Genomic DNA, 16,881 nt, shown 5'->3' on the forward strand with positions numbered 1-16,881 from the left:
ACTACCAAAATAGAAACTATGCTTTCTAAAAACTCCCAAAACTTATGTAGCAAGACTCTAACATTAGAAATAGAAAGTAGAGTAACATCACTAGCATATACTGTTCACGTAAACAGTACAAACAAAGTTACTGTTCACGTAAACAGTAAAATCTTTTTTTACTGTTCACGTGCATAGTGTCGTGAACAGTAAATATCCCAAGTGTATATACTTCAACAGGTAAGATTGTAATTTATTAATAAAATTAGTAACATTAGTAACATGTCAAGATGAAGTGAAAAAACAGTGTGGTGTGTAATCACAAAAAGAGGTGATTTTGGCTCTTTTCAGGGATATTCTATTTGATCAACTTTATATAACTGGTCTTCAGTACTGCATGTAATAATTGAACCTTTTACAGTGCTTACGTTTTTGGAGAAGATGTGAGATTTGGCGGGGTTTTTCGCTGTACTACAGGATTGGCTGATCAATTTGGCAAACATAGGGTCTTTAACACTCCTCTTTGCGAACAGGTTTGCTATTTTTCCTACTTTGACCTCACTTTTTTTTTTCTGTTTTTTTTAAACACTACCTTTTAAGGTAGTGGTAGACTAGCTTTAATACTTATTTCACATTTATGCAGGGGATTGTTGGATTTGGTATTGGTCTTGCAGCAATGGTGCGTTCAAATATATTTACAAGTTCATATTACATATCGCTTCCCATCGTCATTACTGCCTATCAGGTTTAATTTGGTCATTCTACTAATGTGATAGGGAAATCGAGCAATCGCTGAGATTCAGTTTGCAGATTATATATTTCCTGCTTTTGATCAGGCATGCTTCTTTTCAGATTCTAAATTTTTTATGACAGTGATTCACACTTCATTCACCCTCAGTCAGTTTTGTCTGTAGATTGTGAATGAAGCAGCAAAATTCAGATACCGGAGTGGGAACCAATTCAATTGTGGAGGTACAGGTTTCTTGTAGTGCCTACAGCCCCCAAGTTAAATTCTAAAATTTTCTTCTTGAGTTTTCATTTTCTTGTTCACAGGTTTGACCATAAGATCTCCATATGGAGCTGTAGGCCATGGTGGCCATTATCATTCACAATCTCCAGAGGCTTTCTTCTGTCATGTTCCTGGTCTCAAGGTGCATCTTCCTTCTCGATACAGCAGAATGCAGATTCTTGTTGCATAAATGTATCTAGGAAGCCTAGAATTGGCCAATTCATGGACTCAGACTAAGTTTAGGATCTCCTAGATGCTATCCTCTCTCTTTCCAATACTTTGTCAGAATGAACTCAAATTTTAATTAGACTCCTAAAATTTGTTCCATGATGTCTGACCCTTATCGATGATTCTTGTAATAGGTTGTTGTTCCTCGAAGCCCGTATCAAGCAAAAGGATTATTATTGGCATGCATACGTGATCCAAACCCCATTATCTTTCTTGAGCCAAAGGTAACGGTTGCTGTTGTACTGAAACTATATAAACATTTATTATGATTTCTGAAATGTGAAAATCGATGTCAAATTTTAAATAGCATTAGTTGCCTAGATCTATATCTTTATATATGTTACTAGTTTACAAGAACAGAGAAAGAAGAGAACCGAAGAGAGAGAGAAGAGAGAGAGAGAGAGAGAGAGGAATGGGGACATCACTCACATTGTGAAGAACTCCGGAGAACTACTTGCTGTAATTTATAGATTGAAACTGAGGAATTATAATAGGAATGGGCAATTGCTAATAAGAGTCTTAGATAGACTCACGCTCTTCAACCAAAATGCGCCGAGTCCTGAGTTGTATTTTCTTTCCAATGTTGCCTTTTGCCTCTATCTTCTAGCAGTCCCCCTCCAAGCTGAAAAGTATAGTAATAAGCATTAAACATTCCCAGTTTGTCACAAATATACCTCTCTTTTAGTCCCTGAAGATTTTGTAAATAAGTCATCCAGCTGCCCTCCAGTTCCACATGACAAGTGGAGATCAGACCTTCTTGTAGCTTCTCATGGATAAAGTGATAGTCAACTTCAATATGTTTTGTACGCTCATAAAAGATAGATTTGACACTGCATGAATGGCAACCTGATTATCACACCACAGAGACATAGGGGACTATGATCAAAGCCCCAGAAATTGCCTAATCCACATCAGCTCACAAGTGACAAGTGCGATAACTCGATATTCTGCACTGGATTGAGCAACCACTGTCTGCTTCTTACTCTTCCAGGACATAAGGTTTCCTCCAACTAAGGTGTAATAGTCTGTGGTAGATCTATCAGTTGGTGAACTAGCCCAATTAACATCTAAAAATCCCTTAATTCTTCTATGACTATGATCCATTAAGAGTAGCCCATGACTAGGAACTCTTTTAAGGTACCTCAATATATGTACAATTGCATTGCAATGAGTCATTAGAGGATTAGACAAATTGACTCACAACACTGACCAAAAACGCAATGTTATATTGAGTCACTGCCAAAATTCAGTTTTTCAACAAGCCTTCCATACTTCTCTGGATTATCAAGAACGTTACTCCATCTTCAGGCATAAGTTTTATATTTAGATCCATTTGAGTGTTCGAAGGCTTAGAACTGAGCATCCCTTTTTTATTTTATTTTATTATTATTAAACAGTAAATCAATCACATATGTTAAAGATGGAGTTAGAATAATATTACACTGTTGCTTGGCAGCAAGATATTCATGGATCTAATGAGAGTCGTATTCAGTTGATGTTCCCTGTGTCTCCCTCTTCATATACGCCCTTCCCCCTTTATAAATTTAAGTCCGTTAACGTCCCATTCTACTTGTTGCATTAACGAATCAAACTCTGAATCAAAGGGTCGTAACTTGCCTTTGCAAATGCTGAGCAGCCCCTTGTAAACCTTGGACATTCCTTTCCAAATCCTCCACTCTCCTGTCCAGTCTCGTACTCACTATTCCCTTAGGATCGTACATGCTGCGATGCCAATTTGATAGGAACCCCTGATCTGAACTCAGTTAATAATCTATAAAAACCCAAGATGTACATGACAGCCATTCAAGCAAGAGAATAAAGCAATAAGCCTAGTTACAATGGTGCCGGTCACCCCTTATAGCACAAGCTGCCCTCAACCAAAGGCTGCTCAAACACACACAAGATTGTCGGTATCTCTCCTCATGTTTAACCCCATTTTTTATCCCCCACTAGGAGTCGGTTATGATAACCGCAAACCTTTCTTTCTTTCACTTGGCCTGCTTCTTGGGGCCTATCATTAAGTGGTTAAGACAACATCAGCCCAAAAAGATCTTGGGACCTGCATTTCGAACAGTAAAGAGTGGGCAACTTCCATCAAATGACGGTTCTTCCATATAGTTACACCATTCTGGTGTTTTTGGGGGGGGGGTGGCCATTAGAAGACTGATGAAGAATGCCGTTGGATGTCATAAAAGTGTTAAAAGGAGATGAAAAATATTCCTTTGCATTATCATTGCAAAGAATCTTAACAAAAGCACTACATTGAGTACAGAATTCAACAATGAAAGCACACAAAATTTTAAACAACTCAAAACAATTTTACATTAAATATATTTAGGTAACTCTGGTATAGTCATCCATAGAGATAACAAAATAATGAAAGCCTAAAGTAGAAGCAAAAGGCACACATTAAAATATGGTTGGTAGACCGTTCATTGACCCGAGGGAATATATCTTACATCATTAAGTTTCCCAAATTGGCAAGACTCATAAGATAAATTTGAAATATGTGAAAATGACTATCTAATACTCCTAAACTTTCCAATGAAGGAAGGCCTACACGGTAATGAACTTGGTGAGGGATAAAAGTAGTTGAACATGCTATCGAGGAAGAGTCTTTGAATAAGTACAGCCCTCTTCACTCACGACCTCGACCAATTGTCATTTTTGTATCCTGAAACAGACGATAACCAAGAAAGGAGATAACAAAAAAATTGTAATTTTATTAATGGACAACGAATTAAATGGGAGCTTAAGTAAATGTAAAATAGATGATAAAGATAGGGCCAAAGTAGCGTTGACTATTCCATGAGCTGAAATCAAAATCCCTTTTCCTAAAGTGGCCTTCAAGTATCTTAATATTACGATACACTGCATTTAAGTGTGAGGAGTAGGGATCATGCATTACTGGCTAACAAGACCGACAACAAATGTGATGTTTGGCCTGGTATGAGACAGATAAATCAACTTTCCCAAAACTTTTGATACCTCGTTTTGTCAACTAGTTCTCCCTCTTTTGCCTTTAAGTGTATGTTAGGCTCAATAGGAGCCTTAGCAGGCTTACACCCTTGCATCCCAGTTTCCGCAACAAAATCCAGATTATACTTCCTCAGAGAGAGAGAAAGAGAGAGAGAGACAGTATTAGGGGAATGTGCCTACTCTAGCCCTACGGAATATCTAAGCTTCTGCATATCTTTGATCTCAAATTCAATTCCCAAAAAGGTCTTCATGCTAAAATCTCGTCCTTGATGCTGCCTGTGATCACAATATCATCTACATATACTAGAAGTACAATAGTGTGGGAACCATCTCTTTTGATGAACAAAGTGTGGTCTACATTGCTCTACTTATAACCATTAGAGATCGTGGCCTTATACAACCTTTCGAACCACGCCTTGGAGATTGCTTTAGGGTCTGTTTGGTTACATGAATCCAAGGATTTGAAATGAAATGGGATTTCAAATCTATAGATTTCAAACCTACGGATTTATGGTTCAAAAACTTAACTGTTTGGTTAGCCTCAAATCTATCGAAGTTTATAGAGTTCCATTGGGTTAGTTTGTGTGAATCCGCAAATTTCATCAATTTTATACTTATGGTGGAATCCATGGATTTCACCACATACCCAAGAATTGCTTAATTCACATTTTTAGGCAAAAAAGTGAAATCCCTGGATTTCATGAATCCAGGGATGTTTTACAACCAAACATGTATAAATTTTTGATTCATGAATCCAGGGATTTGAAATCTCTAGATTCAGATAACCAAACAGGCCCTTAGCCCATACAACACCCTCTTTAGCTTGCACACTTTCCTATGAGTCTTGGCAGTATAATACGCAGGTGACACATCCATGTACACCTTCTTTTGGAGTTTTCTATGCAGAAAAGCATTCTTCACATCTAACTGTTGTAGACTCCACCCTATATTCACTGCACATGAAAGAATAGTCTGAACTGTGTTCATTTTGGCAACAGGAGCAAACATCTCCTAATAGTCAATGCTATAAGTCTGAGTAAAGCCTTTGGCCACTAATTTTACTTTGCACCTCTCAATGGTCCCATCTACCTTGTGCTTAATTGCAAACCCCCATTTGCACCCAATGGTCCCCTTTGTTGTAGGCAAAGTCACCAATTCCTAAGTTTTGTTTTTCTTTAGAGCTCGCATTTCCTACTTCCTTCCAGTTTGAGTGAGATAATGTGTCTTGCCAAGTGTAAGGAATAGAATTAAAGGACACGTAAGAAATGAAACTTTGAAATTCTACGAATAGAGACTAATATGAAGTATAATTGGAAATAGGATGTGTGGTGTAAGTCCGCGGTTGCTTTCTTAATGTAAATATGTAATTGGTAAGTCCAAAGTAAGATCAAAAGAAGGGTAAGAGATAGACTCACCTTGAGGCATGGTTCAATAAGGATCACTCGTTGCTTTCTTTGATAGGTCTTTAGTGGTCTAGGCTCCCCCTGCACATCAGCCTGAAGTTGTAGAGCAGCTAGCGCGCTACTAACGCGGCTTGCTTCACTTATCTTGCTCCGCCTTCCACCAATTGTTCCTGTCCGATTACTCCATCTTCCAATGGAGGATCTTCAGCATGAATCTTAGTAGAAATACCGAAAGGAGGATCAACACCGGAACCTTTTCACTAATACTCTCCTTCTGAAGAGGTGTAAGGAGAAACAAATGAACTTGTTCTTGGAACACAATATCCATAGAGACGAGGAAACAACAAGAACTAGGAAGATAACACTTATACCCCTTTTGTGTAGAGGGTAATCCCAAAAAATGCGCCATAACCCAAGAGGATCCAACTTACCATGAACATGGTTTTTTCAGACAAAGGCAACACAACCAAAAACCAAGTCTAAAATAGGGTAAACACATCTAGTATGTTTAGCTAAGATGCAAGCCTCAAAATGAAAATCATTCAAATTATTCCTTTTAACTAATCAGGAAACAACTTAAACAAAATGGGTAAAGGAAGGTGTCCAAGCTGTTTATGCCACTGCTATAAGGTAAAAAGTGTAGAAATGGATCTAGAAGCCATAAAAAGAGCATTCCCATCTAGTAAGTAGCCCCCCTTTCGTCACCACCTGCCAATTGTATGCCCCATTTCCATGTCCTCAAACACACAATGAGGAGGAAAAAAGGTTATTTTGCAGTTCATATCTCGAGTAACTGTAAGGCTACTAATAGATAAAAGGTTAACCAAAAACTTGCGAACATGCAAAACATAAGATCCAGCAAAAGATGGTGAACAGATAATGGATCCCTACTCAAAAATAGGAGAAAGTGACCCATCAGTTGTCCGAACAAACTAAGTCAAAGAGAGCAGAAGAATAAGTATGAAACAAGGAAAATGAACCAGTCATATGGTATGTTGCCCCGAGTCAACTATCCAGGAGGAAGAAGTAGAATTGACACTGTGATAACCAAAAATCCCTGTGGAGGACTGTGGATCAGCGGAGGGAACAACGGCAGAAGTACACTTGCACGAGAAGTCAGCGCTGGAGAAGATATGTTGAGTATGGATATCAATTGGCGAAGGTGTTAGAGCTTGTCTGAGGAAAGAGATGCTGGAGTACTCAAGGCGTCAGAACTAGCTTGATTTGCAAATGCTAGATTGTTGCCCCTATTTCCATTCCTACCTCCTCTACCAGAATATGTGGGTCGTCCATGCAACTTCCAACACTTGTCTTTTGTATAACGCTCTTTACCACATTACTGATACTTTCACTGGAGGGCGAGAATGACTAGAACCAGACTTATTATTGCCAGAATCAGCCACTTATGTAGATCTATCAGTTGAGTGTGTATCATAGTTGTCCTCCGAATGTCCTCAGTATCATCCATAGCATTAGCTTTCTTTTGAAAAGGAACAGGCTCCTAGGAAAAAAGTGTGTGCGGAGCTGATCATACTCAATATTCAGCCCTGCCAAAAAATTATGCACTCTTGGGAAAGAATGTGTGCATGAAGCTTGTCTTCCCACTTCTGATAGGTAGAAACATTTGCAGCCAGGATAAAGTAAAGCGGCCATAAAAGTCAAGTCTCTAATAATTGCCTCGAAGAGTGTTGTAGTACCAAGACAAGGTGAGATCCTTTTGTTGGAGCTGATGAAGTTTCCTTCTAATTTCAAGGCATTGAGCATCATTCCCAACCTTGGAATACGCTTCCTTAGTAACTCTTCAAATTGTGGTAGCATCAGGGAGAAGAAGTAACTCTCTGCAATATTTGGTTCAATGGAATTAAGAGGGAATCCCATAACCAAACATTCATCTGTCTCCCACTTGTCTTGATTTGTACCAAGTGAAGAAGGATTGACAGAGGTTCGATGAAAATGGCTAGTAAGACCACAACCGCCAACTACAAGAGAAACAGAACGAGACCAGCGAAGGTAATTGGTCTCATTGAGCTCAATAGTGGTCAACTAGAATGGGAAAAAATCATGGCCTCAAGAAACAGATGAAAATTCTCAAAACCAGATGTACCAGAAGAGATGGGGGTAATTGGATCGGCCATCACAAGAACCAAAAAGGTCACAGACTAAGGAATAAAAATTTTAGTAGGAGAAAAATACTCACTACCAAAAACCAGTCATAAAAATTTGGACCCCTTTTTTTTTTAACTTATGACACAAAGATGCATGGGGCTAGTTGGTTGGGTTCTGGTTGTTTTGGTTTTTTCTACTAGTTGGGTTCTGGCTAGCTAGTTGGGTTTTTTGGGTGGGTTTTGGTTCTTGGTTCTTTTTCTGGTAGATTTTTGGCTGGTCGGTTGGGTTTTTTCTGGTCTGAGAGAAGCAAAAAAAAGACAATGAGGAAGATGAAGATGGAGATGCAGAGAGACGATTGATAATAGAAGAAAAACATGGTTGTGAGTGACGGTTGAGGGGTATTGACTGGGTTTTTCTAGTTTGTAGAGGGTTTTGCAGGTTGTGATGGGCGGAAGGAGTTTGAGGGTGGCGGCGGAAGTTGCAGGGTGTTGGGTTCTGCAAAAGGCTAGAGTTAGAGGCAACAGGTAAACGATGGCAGAGCTTTAGTTGCAAAGGATGGAGATGGTGGCAATAATATTCTGAAGATGGTGATGGCCTGGAAGAGGTTATTGGTTGCAGTTGGTGGGATTTTGGCAAGATTCGATGGAGAAGAGGTGAGGCGATACTTCTGCAGGTTGCACTTTTCCTTTTTCTTCTTCCTCCCCTTTTTTCCCCCTTTCTTTTTGTGGTTAGCACACAACAATGTAGTGCATGCGATTAAGAGAGAAGATGGGAAAAGGGATGATGGTACTCAGTGATGGATCTGAGTGGGCTATGATACCATGTTGGAAGAGTTGGAGAACTCCTGACTTGTGTCTAAAGGACACAGCAGAAGCTTTATTTATAGAAAAAACTTATCAAATACCGAACAACCCAAATCTTCCCAATGTGGGAGTCTCACAAGAAAACTAAAATTACTCTCAATAAGGAAATAACATAAAAGGAAAATACTAACTAAATCTAACCAAATTATATAAGTATTTCAACAAAAGTATTAGGAGTTTAAATTAGAATTGGACTGCAAGGTAGAATGTAAGTTGGTTTCTTAAGTTGTGTCCTATTGTGTTTGTTAGAAAACAAGCTTTAAATAATCAAAACAACAGCTAAACTTGAACAGAGGAAAGAGAGATGAAGAACCAACAGAAGCGGCCTACGATTCTAGCTAAAGAGTCTAGAATTGCAGAGCCCTTTTATTTATAGCTTCTAATGAATCTAATACAACTTGAGAGACAAGTAATTGTCCTCTAGAAAAAAAAAAAGAAACAAAAAATTACAGCTTTAGTAATTTTCTAGCTCCTAAAATAGAAAGTTCTGAAAATAAAAACTACCACCAAATTAGAAACTATGCTTTCTAGAAACTCCCAAAACTTATGTAGCAAGACTCCTATATTAGAAATAGAAAGTAGAGTAGCATCACTAGAAAAATACTATTCATGTGAAAAGTAGCGTGAACAGTAAAAATAGCCTTTACTGTTCACGTGAACAGTAAAACAGCCCAAACTTGCATATACTTCAACACTCCTCCTCAAGCTGGAACATACAAATCTCCCATGCCCAGCTTGCAACAAATAGACTTAAAACTTGGTTTGAACAGAGCTTTGGTGAACAAATCAGCTAGTTGGTGAGTAGAGGTCACAAAAGGAGTCACTATAACTCTATAAGCTTCTTCTTGACTGCATCACACACAAGTGACGGTCTACCTCTATATGATTCGTCCTCTCATGGAACACTAGATTACTAGCAATGTAAGTGGCTGTCTAATTATCACAAAACATTTTTATAGGGGCAGAAACTGGAAATCCCATTTCCTCGAACAACGAACGAAGCCACATCAATTCAACAACGGTGTGGGCTATAGCCCTTACTCAGCTTCAACACTAGATTAGGCAATGGTGGGCTGTTTCTTACTCTTCCAAGTCATAAAAAATCCACACAAAAAAGTACAATAACCTGTAGTTGATCGGCGATCAACGACAGATCCAGCCCAATTTGCATCAGAAAAGGCAACCAAGTCCATACTCCGATTTGGTTGATAGATGAGCCCTTTTCCGAGCGCATTCTTGAGGTACCGAAGTACTCTCATCGCTGCATCCCAATGGGCATTCCTAGGAGACTGCATAAACTGATTCAACACATCCACATAATAAAAAATATCCAGACGAGTAACAGTAAAATAAATAAGTTTCGTAATAAGACTCCTGTCCATCCAACAAGTCACCATCATCACGTCCTAACTTCAATTGAGGATCCATGGGAATGTTGTTAGGTTTAGAAGCAAGCATATGTCAGTCTCAGTCAAAAGATCTAACACATACTTCCTTTGTGACAAACTTACTCCCTGTTCACTGAGGATCACTTCAATCCGAAATACTGTAGATCACCTAAGTCTTTGATTTGGAAAGATTTATGTAAGTGTGCCTTAACTGTATAGGTTGCATCAACATCACTGCCTGAAAGAATAATATCATCAACATAAATTGCCATAATGACTATACAATCACCCTGCTGTCTAACAAAGATAAAGTGATCAAAATAACACTATACAAATCTAAAAAACTCCACAGTCTTGCTAAATTTCTCAAACCAAGCTCGTGGAGACTATTTGAGTCCATAAATTGCTTTATAAAGCCTGCAAACACGAACATTGTCCTCCCCCTGAGTAACATACCCTGGAGGTTGCTCCATGTAAACTTGTTTATGAAGATCACCATATAAGAATGCATTTTTTATGTCAAGCTGAAAAAGAGCTCAATCATACTTCATAGTTTTTTAGATCAAAACATGAACATAATTAAGTCTAGCCATAAGAGAAGAAGTCTCAAAATAATCCACACCATATGTTTGTGTATAGCCCTTAGCCACCAAGCGGGCCTTGAGCCTTTCAACCGTACCATCAGAATGGTACTTAACAGTATACACCCACCGACAGCGGACCACATCTTTCCCAGGAGGTAAGTCTATTAAAGACCATGTATGACGAGACTGTAAAGCATCCATTTCCACATCTATGGCAGCTTTCCAGCCAAGAACTTTAAGAGCCTCAGTATGATGAGTTGGAATATGAATGGCTGACATAGACAAAGCAAGGCAACGAAAGTTAAGAGGGAGATGAGAGACAAATACAAAATTGGAAATAGGATAAATAATGTTAGAGTGTAAAGAACAAGTACGAGTACCTTTCCTCAAAGCAATTGGTAAGTCATTTGAATGCAGAGTGGGATCTCCACTAGAAGAATCCACCAGTGGAGAGGATGAAGAAGGAACATCCGTAAGGCCAGCTTCAAGCTCCAATAAAGGAGAGCCGCTAGCATCCTTAAGAGGAACTGTACTATCCACAATCTGTTCTGCCAACTTATGTCTCCGCTGATAAACCTATAGAGGAACACTGCTAGTGGAAAGAACTAAAGAGGGAATAGGAGGAGTATCATCCAAAACACAGTTTTCAATAGACACAGATTGATTAGGATAATAAGGAGTGTCTTTAAAAATGTCACATACACACTTACAAAATGTTTACGAAGAACCAAATCACAACAACGAAAACATTTTTGAGTACGTGAGTACCTAAGAAAAATACATTTAACAAAATAGGGGGAAAGTTTATCCAAAGGATGTGGTTGTGAACAAAACACAACCAAAAATTTTGGGTGGAACTAAAAATGGTTCTCTATTGGGAGAAACAACCGGAAAATGAGATTTTTCAGAAAACAAAGTCATAGGCATTTGGTTAATTAAATAACCAGCAGTCAAAATCGCATCACATCAGTAACTCTTGGGAACATAGCGCATGCAGCCTCCAAGAGGTGACGATTTTTGCGTTCAGCCACTCCATTTTGTTAGGGAGTGAATGAACAACTGGTTTGATGAATCATTCCAGGAGAATCACAAAGGTTAGATATTTTATGTTGCACATATTCTAAAGCATTATCAGACCGAAAAAAGAAAATTGAGACCGAATTTCATGAATAAAACTTTTAAATGAAGTTAAGAATTTTGTCGGATTCTTTAAAAGATACAACCATATAAAATGGGAAAATTCGTCCACAAAAGTGACAAAATATTGAAAACCATGCCTATTACTAATTCTACAAGGACCCCAAATATTGGAATGAACAAGAGAAAATAAGGACTCACTATGAGGGATAGAGCGTGGAGGATAGGTGGCACGATGATGATTCCCCAACTCATGCTTCAGAATTTAATCTAGACATTGACTTAAAAGAAGGAAATAAAAATTTTAATCTAGGTAAAGATAGATGGCCTAAACGAAGTGTCACTAGAGAGCAGCTACACCATCATCAAAGAGAGCCGCAATAGGGGTGGCATAGTCCAGATAGTGGAGTCTGTTTCTTTCACATCCTCCACCAATTGTCTTCCTCGTGTGAAGATCCTAGAAAGAAAACACAATAAGTGGGAGTAAAAGTCACAGCGCAGTTTAGTGCTTTAGTTAACTAACTAACAGATAATAAGTTAAAAGGAAAGTTAGCAACATGAAGTATGGATGACAAAGTAAGAGAAGGTGTAGGAGAAACACTTCCAGAGCCTAGAATAGGTGTGGAAGTCCCATTAGCCCAGAATTTTAGTGGTAGATTTAAAAAAAGAGCTAAAAATTGATGACTTACCAGTCATATGGGAAGAGGCCCTGAATCGATGATCCACGAGGTGGGAGTAGAAGGGAGAAGTGTTGTGTTACCTGCATGAGAAGCGAAGTACCCAGTGGATGTGGATGTGGAAGCGCTGGTCTCAATATTTTGCAATCAGCGAAGGATTTGTCTTACATCATCTCTTAGAGTCTTAGACAAGTCCCCTGAAGAAGATCCAAAACCACTATCGTTGTTTGCTACAGTATCAGTACAACAATCATAAATGGTATGAGTGGCAAGTTGTTTGGCCCAACAAGATTCCACTAAGTGCCATGTTTTTCCCAAGGTGCGAGATTTCACTCGAATTCGCCGGTTCGCCAGGTAGTGAACCGGCGAAATCTCGCCAAAAGTTCTCCTGAAGTGAACGGTGGAGTTCGTGGCCTTGAACACATGAGCTTGAGGCGTCTCCTTCCAATCGATGTGGGTACCGACGAATGCAGAGGTTTCACGAGTTGAGTTGCAGGTAAGCGAATTGTTGTTGTTGAAAGGGAAGCCCTCGAATGGATCCCAAACGTCCAGTGAGAATGGATCGAAAATGTTGCTTTGGCAACCACTAAAAATGCTCGGAATGAACGACTTTTTTGTGTCGTGGTTTGGATTTGATGAAGAAACAGGAAATTAGCAAGAAGATTCAACTGATCTCAGCTTCCAAAGAGTGATTGTTTGATTTCTCGATGCGTTTGTAGAAGTGGAAAGAAGATTTTAGAAATTCACTAACATTCTGCATTTCTCCGGCAACTTCCATGGAACAGATTCTACAATTCGAAATGGAAGTTTCTGGTTTTCTGCACTTTTCTAGTAAGTTCTATGGAAAAGTAGCGCCTAATAGCGGGTGTTTTCGATAAATTACGTCTAGGAAGTGGCCGGGTCAAGCCATTTTCTGCGATTCAAGAGTTGCAGACTAGAAATCGATTTGATTGTTGATTTTCATCCGAACGGAAACCGGAAGGTTAGATTTCGCTGGAGGGTTTAGTGTTGCAGACTTGCAGTGAGGAGTGGAAATGGGTTACAACTTACGAGTTGGCTGCAAAGTTCACTAATCTTTCGCTGGTTCGCTGGAAAATCCGATTTTCCGGCGACTCCAAGTAATTCGTTTTCGACCCCAATTTTATGTCTCTCATCACCGACATCACCGAAAATCGGCGAAATTTCGCCGATTTTCGGCGATATGTTTTACCCTGGTTTTACCACAATGAGTACAAAATCGAGATGTCTTATTAGACAGCTGAACACCACGACCTCCAGAAGATCTGCTAACTCCCTTAAACCACCACCAGGTCCCCTTCCACGAGAGGTAATGAAGCTTGAATTTTTTTCCTTTAGAACTTTTTTCTGGAGAACTCCCTTTAGGCAAGATAATACATTGAAGTCTAAAATATGCTTCACTAAGGTTGGGGACATGCTCATCAGCAAGAAAATGTCCTTTGATAGATTTCAGTTCAGGGTTCAATCTTGCAAGAAACTTGGATACAAAAAATTCATTCCATTGTGCCTTAAGCTTCTCTATATCTATGGTGAGAGGTTAAAAGACATTCGACTCCTCCATCATGCCTTTAAAGGAGTTGTAATAATCCTATAGAGACTTATCAACTTGCTGAAATTGAAATAGTTTTTCATAAATACTAACAATCCAAGTCATATTTTTAGCTTAGGAATAGGTCTCTTGCAAGTCATCCCATATTCCCTTTGCAATCTTATGGAACATGACAGTCGCTGCAATATCAGGTTCCATACTATTCCACATCTAAATTTTTATGATTGCATCATCTTGGATCCAACTAAAATAGGATTTGTCAATCTCAGCTGGAGGTTCATCCTCAATGAACTTAAGCTTACCTTTTGCAAGTATGTACACCCGAACCTCTTGTGGCCACAACAAGTAATTAGAGCTACCTTTGAGCTTGATAGATGTAATTTGAACGTTTACATGATCTCCTTGAGATCCTTTAGATTCAACCGTACTCATGGTTGAGTCACTTGTAAGTGAAGACATTAAATTGAGGTAGGTATCACTCAAATCAGTTTTCCAAAACTTGAAGTAGAAAAAGTAATCTGCAACCTTAGGACCGAATAGGAGAGAAAAAAAAGGTTTGCAAAGTCCAGCAAAAAGAGGTAAAGAAGGTAGTTAGAAAACAGTATTTAATCCAAGTTCTAGAACTTGTAAGAGTAAGGTAATAGGTAGAGAAGATCAGTTCACATGAGTACCTGATCTAATAGTGCATAATATACAGCATTAGGTGGTTGCACACCAAAAAAAAAAGAAGAGAAGTTAAGAATAGAATATTGAGAACAACACTATTTTGATTCAAAAATGCTTTGATGCCATGTTAGAAAACAAGCTTTAAATAATCAAAACAACAGCTGAATTTGAACAGAGAAAAGAGAGATGAAAAACCAGCAGAAGAGGCCTCCGATTCTAGCTAAAGAGTCTAGAATCGCAGAGCCCTTTTATTTATAGCGTCTAATGAATCTAATACAACTTGAGAAACAAGTAACTATCCTCTTGAAAAGAAAAAGAAAAAACAAAACAAAAAATTACAGCTTTAGTAACTTTCTAGCTCCTAAAATAGAAAATTTTGAAAATAGAAACTATGCTTTCTAGAAACTCCCAAAACTTACGTAGCATGACTCCTACATTAGAAATAGAAAGTGGAGTAGCATCACTAGAAAAATACTGTTCATGTGAACAGTAAAACAGCCCAAACTTGCGTATACTTCAACAGTGTTTTCTTTTTAGAGGCCATAAATAAGCCTTCATACTCTGTAATCAGCAAGCTGAAAATGAATAAAATTGAGATTGAGTTTGGAGGCAAGCTGGAGAAGTCGTGGGTTTCCTAAGGGAAGTCTGCAGCAACTTCAAGAGTGATTAGTCCACAATTTTCTTCAATTTCAAGCAACCTTCTTCAAGTCCAGTAGCCATATTCCATCTTCAAGTAAGTATACATCATTCCCAGCCCCAGCCCCAGCCCCAGCCCCAGCCGCAGCCCAGCCCTTCTCTTCTTCTTCTCTACCACCTGCAGCCCTCCGCCTCCCCCTGAAACCTAGTTTCTACAATTCCAGCAACCTTCCCCATTGCAACATTCCCCAACCCTTTCCCAACACTGCAGCAGCTCTAGGATCTCTCCCCGTTCAATATTAATTAGACCCTACCCTCCCCTAGCCCTAAACCTTAGTACAACTTACAACCCCACCCCTCACCATTTCTTCTTCTCTAACCTGCAGCAGCTTAGTAATCGATGCAACCCTGACTATCTTTTTCCCTTGATAGAAATTGATGGTCCCTTATAGTTTTTGTTCAATAATAAGGTGAGATATAGAAGAAATCATTTCAGTCACCATGGTTTTAGGTTCAAGTTTAGTTTCCTACATGGTAATATACTTCCAATCCAAATGAAAGAAACATAACGCTTCTTCTGTCCAGGAAAATAGTAGCAAAAACAAATCTGGAAACACCGAAACAGTGAGCAGCAATCAACAAGTTCTCTTTGCCAGTCAACCAAAAACAGTTTAAGTCACTAGAATGTTAGATCTGAAACACTGTGGCAGCAGTAGGTGTATTTATGAAAAAGAATTTTGAACACTCCCCAAGTGAAAATGAGTCTTAACGGTAGCAATATCAGTCAACCAAAGCCAACAGCCAGACCTAGTTTCAGCAGTAATATCAAAATCGGTGGAGCAGCAGCAATTGTTTCCTTTTCAATCAACCAAAACATATAAAAAAGGGGCCGAAACGACAACAGGGGCTGGTCCAAATAGGCAAAAACGGGGCTAAACAGAGCAGCCAGATCTGTTCCAAATAGGCAAAACAGTCTTCAACCTCAAGAAATTAGGTCTGATCCAAATAAGATTTCAAAAAACCGGTCCCCGTGACTTAGCAAACTAGGTTTGATCTATAACAATTTCCAAACTCAACACACTAGGTTTGAATCTGAGCAAACATACCTGGACAGAAGCAAATTCCACTTAACTTTCATCCGAAATTAAGAGACCTGGTTTCTTTGCATTGAGTTTGAACAAGTCTCACAACCAGGAGTCAGAAACCAGCATAAGGTGCTGCTCTTAGTCAATAAAATTTGTAGAATGCCCTCAAACCTGATGCACAGAAAACTCCAGCAGCTTGTCATGAAGAACTATAAGAAAAACAGGCTTTGTTGAAGGAACGGAAGGACCCTAGCACAGCTGCTCTCATACCATGTTACTATTTACTAATTTAGAAGAACAGAGAAAGAAGAGAGCTCGAGAGAAAGAGAGGAATATGGGAGACGTGACCCAGGTCGTGAGGAACTCCAGGTACCTTCTGCTGTTTATATATATGGAATAAAAACTGAGGACTTGCAATAGAAATAAAGCACTGCGAATGAGTCCTAAATGTACTCAAGATCTTCAACCAAAAACCTCCGGGGGCACTATACCACAAGATATATTTTCCTTCCAATTCTGCCCTTTGCATCTATTTTCTAACAATATCCACACAACCAGAAGTAACTGCTTCAAA

The 16,881-nt window shown here is 39.0% G+C and overlaps 1 protein-coding gene across 5 annotated transcripts in view; it reads left to right on the forward strand.

Moving 5' to 3' along the window:
- LOC149003806 (2-oxoisovalerate dehydrogenase subunit beta 1, mitochondrial-like) overlaps positions 1 to 16,881 on the forward strand; it is a 48,644-nt gene that overhangs the window by 28,936 nt on the left and 2,827 nt on the right. For 3 of the 5 annotated variants that reach the window (XM_089136826.1, XM_089136825.1, XM_089136827.1), the window contains 5 exons: positions 401 to 512; positions 623 to 724; positions 894 to 951; positions 1,033 to 1,130; positions 1,351 to 1,440. In XM_089136826.1, coding sequence (XP_088992952.1) covers positions 401 to 512; positions 623 to 724; positions 894 to 951; positions 1,033 to 1,130; positions 1,351 to 1,440 — 460 coding nt within the window. Of the gene's footprint in view, positions 1 to 400; positions 513 to 622; positions 725 to 755; positions 816 to 893; positions 952 to 1,032; positions 1,131 to 1,350; positions 1,441 to 16,881 lie in introns of all 5 variants that reach the window. The other 2 variants (XM_089136828.1, XM_089136829.1) reach the window with 2 other exon arrangements.

The sequence above is a fragment of the Hakea prostrata genome, chromosome 10 (assembly GCF_041222555.1).
Source record: "Hakea prostrata isolate BN-2017 chromosome 10, UWA_Hpros_2, whole genome shotgun sequence".
Lineage (NCBI taxonomy): Eukaryota > Viridiplantae > Streptophyta > Magnoliopsida > Proteales > Proteaceae > Hakea > Hakea prostrata.